We start from the raw sequence: 12280 nt of genomic DNA, 5'->3' as shown, positions 1-12280 counted from the left end.
TAACCTCATCTATGCCTAGAGCTTATTCCATTCGTACTGATGGCCCCTAAATCTTTGTTCCTAAGCTATAATGCTTTCAGGAGTGCCAAGCTCATAGCCACCTGAATGCATGAAACCCATCAAACTCAGCATGTCTGAAACTGGGCTCATTATCCTGATTTAAAAATCTGTTCTTTGCCTTCTCCCAGTTAATGACACTATCAGCCATCACTGATAGAAGCCAAAAACCTGGGAGTTTCCTCATTTAATCAGTAACTAAATCCTATTGACTGCCTACTAAGTAATTCCAAAATCCACCCCCTTATCTTGGTCCCCATTTGACATTGCTGTAGAATTCTGTGTTTTCTGTGAGATACTTTAAAGTGGTCCTCTTAACTCTCTCAGTTTCTAGTCATTTAATCATGATTTCTACCACTTTCTACTTCATTCCTTTAAGTTCTATATTTTATTAGTAGAATGAAAATTCTAAAAAGTCAGTCTGATTGTTATGCTTAAAAATCGTCAGTGACTCCCCACTGACTATGCACAAATTCTTGGTATACAGTGTTAGCACCGGTATGCCTCTGTGTGTTTCTCCTCCTGGCTACTTTCTTCTCACCTTTCCTTGAGTTCTAGCAGACTATTTCCTGTGTTTAAAAACCTAATTCTGTAAACATTTAATTCCTGTTAGATGACTTTGTGCCTTCTGCCTGGGATGCCCTTCCCTTCTTGCTTCTCGCCTGACAAACTTAACGTGATTCCTTTAGAACTCAGTCAGAAAAGGTACTTCTCCATGGAGACTTTTTTGACCCTGCCTTGAGCAGAGTTTCTCACTTCTCCCCTCGGGCCACGGCTCTACCAGCCTTTATGTTTGTTATTTGTATTGTAATGACTCATGCTTGTTGTGTGCCTCTGTGTTTTTTGTTTTTGTTTTTTTACCCCATAGTCTTAGGGTTGGGGTCTGCCTTACAGTGTCTAGCAGTGCAAGACACATGTTACTTATTTTCCTTCAATAATTTGAAGATTTTTAAAAAATTTACTTTTATCTTTATTTTTTTGAGACAGAGTTTCCCTCTCGTTGCCCAGGCTGGAGTACAATGGTGTGATCTCGACTCACCACAACCTCCACCTCTCAGGTTCAAGCAATCCTCCTGACTCAGCCTCCCCACTAGCTGGGATTACAGGATTTTTTAATAGTATATAAAGGCCTGCCTGAGCTATAGGAACTTATTTTGCAGGTACCTTTTAGCTAGTGGTCTGGAAATCCCTCTGATAATCAAAAGCTGCCTTATTTTTTATGGTTGCTTCTAAGTAGCTGTCATTTCACTGAATGTACTAGAAAATTAGAGTTATATGCAATATTATTTACTATAGATAAGTGAAGTAAAACATGGTCTGATCAAAGTCAGCTGTTAGGACCTCGTCAGAATCACAGTTTTTAAACTTCCTTATTTGGAGGAGCTATCTGTTGATTGAAACTATCTCTAAAATATGCGATGTTTTTATTTTTACTCGTGGTTTGATTTTCTTTTTATTATGTAGGGTGATCTTGATACTACAGCAGTAAAAGTGGAATTTGATGAAGAATTCAGTGGAGTGCCAGTAGAAGGTGCAGGAGAAGAGGCATTGATTCCGTCAGCTCCTATAAATAAAGGCCCCAAACCCAAAAGGGAGAAGAAGGAGCCTGGTGAGAAATTATTATAGTTTTGTGGGTGAGAGAGAAAAACCATATGTATAGAGTATTACTAGATTCTTTTGATTGTGCTCTTTTTCTGTAGTTGAAATAATGCCTTCAATTTTAATAAACATTTATTATTTTTAATGAACTTTTCATTATAACAATTTTATTTTTACTAATGACATTTGTATAAATATGGGTACATACTTTATTGCTATTCTTTTGCTTTTAGGTACCAGAGTGAGAAAAACACCAACATCATCTGGTAAACCTAGTGCAAAGAAAGTGAAGAAACGGAATCCTTGGTCAGATGATGAATCCAAGTCAGAAAGTGACTTGGAAGAAACAGAACCTGTGGTTATTCCAAGAGATTCTTTGCTTAGGAGAGCAGCCGGTATTGTAACACAACTTGATATTAACAGTAACAGTAATTTAATATTACTGTATATTATAGTTTAGACTATGCGTTGGTATTGTTAGTATTATCAGTGTTGTTTAAGTACTAAGCCATTACTATTTCAGACGTTACAGTTAGGAAGAAGAAAAAAATGCTTTATAGAATGGTCTTTCTAGCAAAGTTGGACATAGATTTCTCTAAAGTGAATCATGTTTCCTTACTGATTTTTATTATAAAGTTTGGTTTATATGCCTTCCACAGTTTGAAGATGTTTGGGAAAAAATGTACCTTGCCACAATACCAGCAATGATAGATCTATTAATATTAGAAGTGCTTTGTGGTTTTGTTTTTGTTTGGTTTCCTACCCCTTGTATCATAAAAAAACTTCCTCCTGCTTTAGAAGTCTGAGTACATAGCTCTCTTTTAGGTAATGATAATGGTATGGGTGAACTGCGAAACCCCATTTTGCTATTATAGTAATATAGTACTTATAAGAATATAATTTGATCCTTTCTGAATTTTCATTAACGAGAAGTGTTGACATTATTAACATCTAGTGAGTTTTCTATTTTGTACAATCTTCTGAAATTTTGTTCTTTGAAAATTTGTCCTAATTTATTAAAATGAATGATACAGCATTGTGGGTGTTTACTTCTGAGAGATACATTTTTAATTATATATCAGACCTTAAATTCTTTGGTTCTGTAATCACCAGGTGATTGAATTTCTTTCCCTAGTGTACATAGGTAGCATAATATAGGTGAATCTTTAATATGAGTAGTTTAAGTTAAATGAAAATTGTTTATTAAATGCGTTAAAACTGTATTTACATACATCAAAAGTGAAGTGTAAAATTATGTAATATCCAAGTAATTTAAAAATTTTATTCCATAATACATGCTAGAAATTATAATCAAACATACTTGCTTTATAGCAATATGCCTTTCACTATAATTGGTATCTTTTTATGCATTGTATTATTGTTTTGTGAATATATTGAGATCTTTATGTCTCCTGTCTTTTCTCATTCATCTAAAAAATTATTCTGTTATTTCATAGTAAAACTAACTCTGAAGAGAAGATAGAAGTTTTTATCCAGAAAGTTAAGAGAAAGTTTAGGTGTTGGTACTGTGACTCACACCTGTAATTTCAGCACTTTGGGAGGCTGAGGAGGGAGGATCACTTGAGATCAGGAGTTCAAGACCAGCCTGGGTAACATGGCAAGACCCTGTGTCTAAAAAATTTTTTCTTAAAAATCAGCCAGGCATGGTGGCACACCTGTAGTCCCAGCTACTCAGTAGGCTGAGGGGTGAGGATTGCTTGAGCCCAGGAGTTTGAGGCTGCAGTGAGCTACAATCATACCACTGCATTTCCTGTCCAGGCAGCAGAACAAGACTCTGTGTCAAAAAACAAGAAAGTTTAGCACTTTTAAAATAACTGTGAAATTTGTTGTTTGTGATTGCAAATATGGGAAACATTATATTCGTTGTCATTTGTATAATGGCTGTATGAGACAAGGCCATATTGACTACTTTCCTTAGCGTTTTTAATTAACTATATCAATAAGTACATTAGTTTATGCTCTCCTAACATGCACAGTATTATCTGGTAGCCTCCTGGAAAGTGTAAGACAGACATTAACACTACCAAATAACTAAGGCCAAAGTTGTTGGCTTTTATTCTGTAAATGCTTGCCTTTTTTTCTTATAGTATTTTTAGAGATGTTCAGAATATACTTTAAACACTTTATCAGTAATAATATTTCACGTATATAAAGCTAGGATTTGAGTTTAACATTCATTTTTATTTTTCCTCCTAGCCGAAAGACCTAAATACACATTTGATTTCTCAGAAGAAGAGGATGATGATGCTGATGATGATGATGATGACAATAATGATTTAGAGGAATTGAAAGTTAAAGCATCTCCCATAACAAATGATGGGGAAGATGAATTTGTTCCTTCAGATGGGTTAGATAAAGATGAATATACATTTTCACCAGGCAAATCAAAAGCCACTCCAGAGTAAGTAATGCTATTTAGTGATGTGGTATAGTTAGTTGTAAACATTTGCCACAGATATTATAGCGAGCTCTTCTAAGAAATTGTTATTCTAGGCCAGGTCTTCTTCATGAAGGAATCAATCTTGTTAATATTGCAGCTGTTCCCATCACAGTTGCTGTAGTTTAAAGGAAGGATTGGCAAACTTTTTCCATAAAGGGCTCAATAGTAAATGTTTTAGGCTTTGTGGGCCATATTGTTTATGTCACATCTTCTTAATGCTGCCATTCTAGTAAAAAAGCAGCCATAAATGATACGTAAATAAATGAGTGTAGCCATGTTCCAATAAAGTATTATTTACAAAAATAGGCAGCAGGCCCATGGGATATAGTTGGACAACCCCTGGTTTTGAGAAAACTTACTAAGTCCTTAGAATTGGGTGGTTTGTTTCTTCCCTAAATTTGGCCTCGATAGATGCGTGAACACATCTGGGATTTGAGGTTTGTGAACTATTTTCGATTTTTTAAAAAGTATTTTCTCACATATTACAGTTGGCCTTCACCAGATCCTGAAATAATTGCCCACCTGTAGTCTTGAATTAGAAATAGGATTGTTGCCAGGTGTGATGGGGATTCTGTCTTTCTCCTTGGGTTTTTGTCCATAGTTTGCTGATCTTAAATTCTGGAATGGTTATTTCTATCAACTATAGAATTTGGTTTAATAGTATTTTGAATAACTTTAAACCATTGCTTAGTTTCCATTCTTTTTTATATTAAATAATTGATTTGTATGGTGTCTGTGTGTATATATGGTGTGTGCACATGGATCATGGATATGTCTGCACACTTTTACACGTAAGAGATAAAGAGTTTTATTACCCTGTCTTTAACAGAGAAAGAAATGAAAACTAAAGTTTTGTTCTGTGATTATAATCCTGCAGTACGTATTATATATAATTTATCAGGATTGAAGTCAGATATTTAAATTGTATCCTCTGTGGTGTTTCTTTTCTTTCTAATAGAAAATCTTTGCATGACAAAAAAAGTCAGGATTTTGGAAATCTCTTTTCATTTCCTTCATATTCTCAGAAGTCAGAAGATGGTATGTTCATTTAGTCTTTTCATTAGTTACTGTACTTTTGCTTTTAGTGGTGGAGAGAAAACAGTAAATAAATCGTTAGGTCATGATTTAGCTTCAGAATTTTTTACAAGTAGGAAACTTCCTTTTTATATTTTGCTCAAGATAATAAGATTTCTTTACTTTTTCTGAGGTGATTCCTAACTCATTGGTCAAAATAGGCATTATGGAAGCATTTAGGTGGACACGCAAATGCTTATCTTTGTTTATGGGTGTGAGTGTATGTGTAGTGTTTTAATGAGAGACAAGAAATAATGAAATTTTGAAAGCTTGAAATTTGATTTTCATGGCAATGTGAATGTATATACTACAGTTTTCTAAATCTGTAAGGGCACCAGTATGATTGCAGATTGGTTTTACTAAACCCTAGTTACCTGAGAGATTAAAACCTTCATAAGAACACATTTAATTGGTGTATATACTTTTTGTTTCCTGTATTTTTTTTTGTATGGAATTTTTAAGGTCATTTAATTTATTCACTGTCATTTTTTAATACACACATCTATACATTTAGACATATTTGGTACATGTTCTATATGTATAGATACTCATTTTTGACAGTGTGACAAAAGAGTTGTATAAACATATTTATTTACATCCAAGTAGCTATTTTAAAAGTTTGTGCTATGGTGTTAGGGAAGAATGGATTGATTAAACTAATTTGCATGCAAAAGTAAACTGAAGGTAAGCCTGTCTGCCTTTTGAATTAGTCTTCAATAATTTATTTTAAAATAGGAATACTTACTGTTCTTTTAGATGTAAACATTGTTACTGATATTCCTGAAATGGTTAATAGTATTATTTATGTAGGTACTAAAATAATCCAGTGGAACATTTTCATATCTCATTTTAAAATAAATTGTCAGCATGTATTTTTGAATTGGTCAGTTATGTTTTAAATATTTAACATTTAGTACTTTTAATTTTTACTACTTTATGCACTTCTGTGTTATTTCACCACAGAGTTAACATTTTTCGTGTATAACTGATATGTTTTATTTTCTGCTGTTTGTATATTGTGGATTATCTGGTCACATAATAGTAACATAAGATCAATTGTCTAGCTAAAGAGAAGTCATCAGTTAAGAGTCAAAGTTTACTGAGAGATCTTTATAATATCTCTTTACTAAAAGAAGGCTTTGCAATTTTTAGATTCAGCTAAATTTGACAGTAATGAAGAAGATTCTGCTTCTGTTTTTTCACCATCATTTGGTCTGAAACAGATAGATAAAGTTCCAAGTAAAACAGTAGCTGCTAAAAAGGGTATGTACTTATATTTGATTGAGTTAAGCATTGCATAGAGATAGTTAATGTAAAAGGAAATGTAACTTAATTTGAAACTATTTGCATTTTTTATCATAAAACAATTAAGAAGTATAAGTGCTTACAAGGAGAACCTCTCTTGTTTTCTAACCATGTGAGGGAATTAATAAAATTCTAACCATGTGAGGGAATTAATAAAATTTCTTTAAGACTTCATTTTAAAGCTGTTGTAATTATAAAATAATCCCATGCATTGATATCTAAAGATAGCTTTCTAGAAAAGCTCCCTTGTGGTTAGGTTGTAATGGAGATTAAAATTTTGTCTTGCTGGTAGCCTGCTTCTGTTATCTTTGTTGATCATTACTCCACTCCTTATGTGGAGGGATTGGTCATTTCAGTGGAGGTCCTCTTTTTCTATGTGAGTCATGCAGCTTCTCTCTTTTTCATAGCCTTAGATTGGCCACAAAACACTTTGAGTTGATTAATGGATCTCTTACTAGTACCAAGATATATGTACCTTGGTCTTTCTGAAAGGGGTCAGTATTTGTGCTTTGTGTTTGAAGGATGACACTTAAAAAAAACCCCACAAATCTAATTGAGATGTGTGCTACTTAAGGTAGCAAGTAAATAATATGGATTGTTCCCTCAAGGATTTTAAAAATTCACAACAGACAACCTCATTACAGAGACACATGCATTGAATGTAGTAGAACAATTTTGAAAAGTCCTGCTTACTCTGACTGCACTGGAACCATATTGAGAAATTGGTTATCTACAAGAGTCTCTGTAGCCAACACACTGGGTGACCTACTCATGTCCCAGTGCCCTTACCACGTAGTGCACATTGGGCAATGTCTGCATTCTTTGCCTGAGGACTTCCTCTTTGCCACTGTGCTGGAATATTAACGCTCCCCTGCTCCCAGCTGCCTTTAACTAGTGGATTGAGGAAAGTTGTTCTGTAAATATCTCAGTGTCCTTGCCTCTCATGTGAGCCAACTGTGAGATGTGTGTTTCACACTGGCTCTCAAAAATTTCTTGTGGAATTAAGCTCCTAGAGTGATGATTGGCTTGATAACTTACCCATTACTGGCTGCCTTCTCTTCGTTGTCTCATTTTTGTCTCCCTTTCCTTTACCTCTCAAATAAATACTTATACTTAAATCCTTACTCTAGGATTAGGCAGATTGGCCCAAATCTGGGGAACCCAAATTGAGATAGACCCTCTAATTTCTCTTTTTTTAAAGAAAAACAATCAGGCTGGGTGCAGTGGCTCATACCTGTAACCCTAGAACTTTGGGAGGTCGAGGCAGGGAGATCACTTGAGTTCAGGAGGTTGAGACCAGCCTAGCCAACATGGCGAAATCCCATCTCTACTAAAAATACAAAAATTAGCCTGGTGTGGTGGCACGTGCATGCCTGTAGTCCCAGCTACTCAGGAAGCTGAGGCACAAGAATCGCTTGAAACTCGGGAGGCAGAGGTTGCAGTGAGCTGAGATGGCAACACTGCACTCCAGCCGGGACGGTAGAGTGAGACTCCATCTCAAATAACAACAGAACAATCAAAAAACATCTTTTTAAAATAATCTTCATATGAGCATCTTATAAACACCCTGAAAACTTAGGAGCCATATTACTTATTGAAACATACCCCGTTTCCTTCATAGAACTGTTCACCCATATTGAACCTAATGAGTTTAGCATGCCTAAAAGGCTAGAATATCATGGCACCTATTCTACTTGCTTCCTTCTTCAATAGCTGAACTGGCCTTGTCTAAGTTGAATAGGTGACTGCCTGTGTGGCGTGATTTCAGGGACCCCAGCAAGTCCTCGACCTTCCTCTAGTCTCCCTTACAAAATACAATTCCAATTAAAATACCATTTCAAGAAGAGGATGCATGACATCCCTCTGTGGGATTGTCTGCCTTAACTCCAAATTGCATATATTATATGTTAAATTCTGTAGTTCCAATAGTTTACAGCAGAAAGGCAGCTGTAGTACTCAGATATCTGACCTGTTTGTCTGGTAAGTTGAAAGTGCCATGTAACTCCAAGCAAAGGAAAAAAAGTGGTTCCTAGAACACCTGGCTGAGTTTATACTCCCTGCCAGGAGCTGCCCTGTGGTTCTTGTGGTAGATATAGTCATGAAGACTCAGGTGGGAAAAACCACACAATATGGGTGCCACTTTCCTAGGGCTCCTCCTGCTCTTGGCTCATGAGGGGCCTTTGTAGTGTCTCAAATTGTGACAGGGATACATTTTCCATCGAATCAGCATAGGTTTTTTGTTTGTTTTTTTAAACAAAGTCTACAGTTAATATATTTTCTTCCAAATTAGGTTTTCTTAATTACACAAAAAGTGATATATCAGTTTTTTTTCTTTTCTTTTTCTTTTTTTTTTTTTTTTGAGACAGAGTCTTGCTCTATCGCCAAGGCTGGAGTGGAGTGGCATGATCTTGGCTCACAGCAACCTCCCTTGCCTGGGTTAAAGCGATTCCCCTACCTCATCGTCCCAAGTAGCTGGGACTACAGGCGCACGCTACCTCATTGGGCTAATTTTTTGTATTTTTAGTAGAGATGGGGTTTCACCATGTTGGGTAGGCTGGTCTCAAACTCCTGACTCCAGGTAATCCGCCTGCCTTGGCCTCCCAGAGTGCTGGGATTACAGGTGTGAGCCATTGCAACTGGCCTGATTTATCAGTTTTCACATAGAACTGCAGATAAAGCTGTAAAACAAGGTCTATTTTTCAAAATTCAGCAAAGCAAAGGCCTTGTATTTATTGTCTACTTATCTAGGACTTTATATTTCTTTCCATATAAAAATGCCAACTCTGGATTTCAGCTTTTGAATGGAAGTGAGTTGGTTTCTATTCATTGTATTTGAGGATCCCATACATTTTTTTTTCTCTAAAACATTCTAAAAGGACTTAATCTGTGGTTATACTTGGGTTATAATTAATTTATCAAATATTCTACTCTTTTGTCATGACTATATTTAAAAGTTACTGCTTAATTTATTTTTAATGGCTCTTCCTTAAAATGTCTTAATTGTATTACCTAAGGGCAAATTATACATAATTAAATAAAAAGCATTTTGTCATCTATGAGAAATTGTTTGCCTTTACATTGCCGCCAAGCAGAGAGAAACCATTTCATTAAGGCGACTCAATTTTTTTTTTTTTTTCGAGATGGAGTTTTGCTCTTGTTGCCCAGCCTGGAGTACAGTGGCGTGATCTCAGCTCACTGTGACCTTCTGGGTTCAAGCGATTCTCCTGCCTCAGCCTCCCAAGTAGCTGGGATTACAGGCACCCACCACCATGCCCAGCTAATTTTTGCATTTTTAGTAGAGGTGGGGTTTCACCATGTTGGCCAGGCTGGTCTTGAACTGCTGATCTCAGGTGATCCACCCAACTTGGCGTCCCAAAGTGCTGGGATTACAGGTGTGAGCCACCACGCCCAGCCAGGCAACTCAGTTTCTAATCAGCTATGAGAAATTCCATTTATATAGGACTGTCTTCAGTTTGATTTGTTGGTAAGTATATTGACCTGTGAAATGGAAATTTGCTTACTAGGAAAACCGTCTTCAGATACAGCCCCTAAGCCCAAGAGAGCCCCCAAACAGAAGAAAGTAGTAGAGGCTGTAAACTCTGACTCAGATTCAGAATTTGGCATTCCAAAGAAGACTACAACACCAAAAGGTGAGGATTATCTTCTTATAACCCTTTAAACATATACCGTATGGAAAAGATGGAATTTTTTCTACCTCATTGAATTTAGAGAGGCTAGGTATCTATTTTGTTTTAAATTGCTTTACTCCTCAGTAAGCGATGTGTCTATGAATCAGTGCTGAATATAGTCCAAAGGAGGTATAGCAATTTAGTTCAGTCACTTTGTTTTACAAATTAAAAAAACTGAGGCTCAAAGAGGTTAAATAAGAATCCCTAAGAATGGTCCAAATTCTCCCCTGCAGCCAACTCACTGAAAGTTGTTATTAAAAAGTCAGATTAGCACTCCACACTAACTAAATTGTGACACTTATTGTAATGGGCTAGATCCAGGACTCTTAGGCTAGAACTTTTTTTCTCACCTAAGAAATAACTGTACTCAGGACCACACAAGGAACCAGCTCCAGTTCTCCGTGGCATCCCTTCTTTGTCTCCAGAATCTGGAAAGCCCTTAAAGATGCTTTATAAAATATGTTTGTAAGACATGATATGCTCTGAGGGTAGCTGCTCCATCTTTTATTCAACTGAAGAATATCTTCCTCAGTGTGTCTCTTCTATTTCTTAAAGGAGTGGTTGGGATAAGGGGAGCTGTGGACCAAAGGGAAATGGGGATAATAGGGTGGAAAAGAGTCATAGGGACTGGGAAGGTAGTACTCATGATATGCAGGATTGAAAGCCTTTATCAATTCAAAAATGCTATTTCCCTGATTAATTTGATCAAATATGACATCCCAAGATTATGTAAGGCTATCTTTGTACTTGTCCAATCTAGCTGTCAAGGAATTTTTAAAGATTTAAAATTAATTGCTATCTAGTTCTATTTTATTTCATTGGCATCATTGTGGGATGGAGAACATCTGGCCCCTACTTAAATATTACCTTTTCTCCTTTCACCTCCAATGATGAGAATAAGAGGTTAGGTAGATGAAAAAAATGCTGCATGTGCCAAGTCTAGGTCTGAGAAGGAATATGTATTTGACATTTTATAGTCAATACTGATGGTTCTCAGATGGTGCCACTCAACGTGGGATATGCAATTGGTTGTTACTAGTCTTTGATAAGTAAAACTGAGTAAACATTTAGACCTTTATGATAATTTTGTGTTAATAAAACAGCATGTGATTACATTTTTTAGTAATTTGTGTTCTATTGTATTTTTAAAAGTATTGGCCCATGACAAATTAGAAATTTAAAAAAAAATTTAAATCACATGTAATTTAAAAAATACTTTTCCAAGGTATTTCCTTTTCAGGCTCAAGGACCACATAGCAAATACAGATGTTTTATGTATGAAGGGATTCATCATTAAAATTTGTCTTTGGGACTTTCCCATTAATTTAAATATATTTGTGAAAAAGTCTTTGGTCATGTCAATCCCAGAATTGAAATGCTACTGCCAAGTTGTTTATAATCACTCATAGTAAGAGATCAGGACTGCAGTGTTCCACTGATTGGGCATGCCAAAGAAATAAACTACAATGTTGTGGCATTTATCTTTTTATATTGCACTTACCCATGGAAGAAAAAACCTTTTGTATCATTTTAAGGTAAAGGCCGAGGGGCAAAGAAAAGGAAAGCATCTGGCTCTGAAAATGAAGGCGACTATAACCCTGGCAGGAAAACATCCAAAACAGCAAGCAAGGTAACTGGGAACATCATTGCACATTAGTGCATGGCTTTTTAAAAAAAGATCTGTAACTGACTTAGTTTGCTTATTACTACAGTCCTGGAACAGCTTTCCACCTAGCATCTCATATCAATATGGGGCTTGTATATGGTTAAGGAATTATTCAAGTATAAATGTATATAATCAGGACTAGTTTCTAAATAACAGTGTGCTATAAATTAACCTACTTAGAATCTTCCGTTTCATCCATTGAGCTATAGTACTGTTATGTTACCTAAATATTAGACTCTTTCAGACTAAAATATTATTTTTCAGACTAAAGACTGTTTCCTTTTAACTTGGATTTATTTGACCAGGGCTAATTTGATTTTTTTTTAATTGAATTCATTTGACTGTGGCTAATTTTCCCAATTAGTCTGACCCTTTTCCAGAAGTACACTTTTTTTTTTTAGGTAAATGAATGACATCAGCTACCTCCAT

General features: G+C 35.7%; 1 protein-coding gene across 2 annotated transcripts in view; it reads left to right on the top strand.

The window, feature by feature from the left end:
- TOP2B (DNA topoisomerase II beta) overlaps nt 1-12280 on the top strand; it is a 66264-nt gene that overhangs the window by 52934 nt on the left and 1050 nt on the right. For both annotated transcript variants that reach the window (XM_031662882.1, XM_031662881.1), the window contains exons 29-35: nt 1522-1666; nt 1890-2051; nt 3874-4078; nt 5076-5155; nt 6344-6454; nt 10021-10146; nt 11721-11815. In XM_031662882.1, the coding sequence (XP_031518742.1) occupies nt 1522-1666; nt 1890-2051; nt 3874-4078; nt 5076-5155; nt 6344-6454; nt 10021-10146; nt 11721-11815 (924 nt within the window). The remainder of the gene's footprint in view (nt 1-1521; nt 1667-1889; nt 2052-3873; nt 4079-5075; nt 5156-6343; nt 6455-10020; nt 10147-11720; nt 11816-12280) is intronic.

This window comes from Papio anubis, chromosome 2, assembly GCF_008728515.1.
Source record: "Papio anubis isolate 15944 chromosome 2, Panubis1.0, whole genome shotgun sequence".
In the NCBI taxonomy this organism is placed as follows: domain Eukaryota; kingdom Metazoa; phylum Chordata; class Mammalia; order Primates; family Cercopithecidae; genus Papio; species Papio anubis.
The sequence above is the reverse complement of the archived record's forward strand: the minus strand, read 5'-3'. Positions and strand labels throughout refer to the sequence as shown.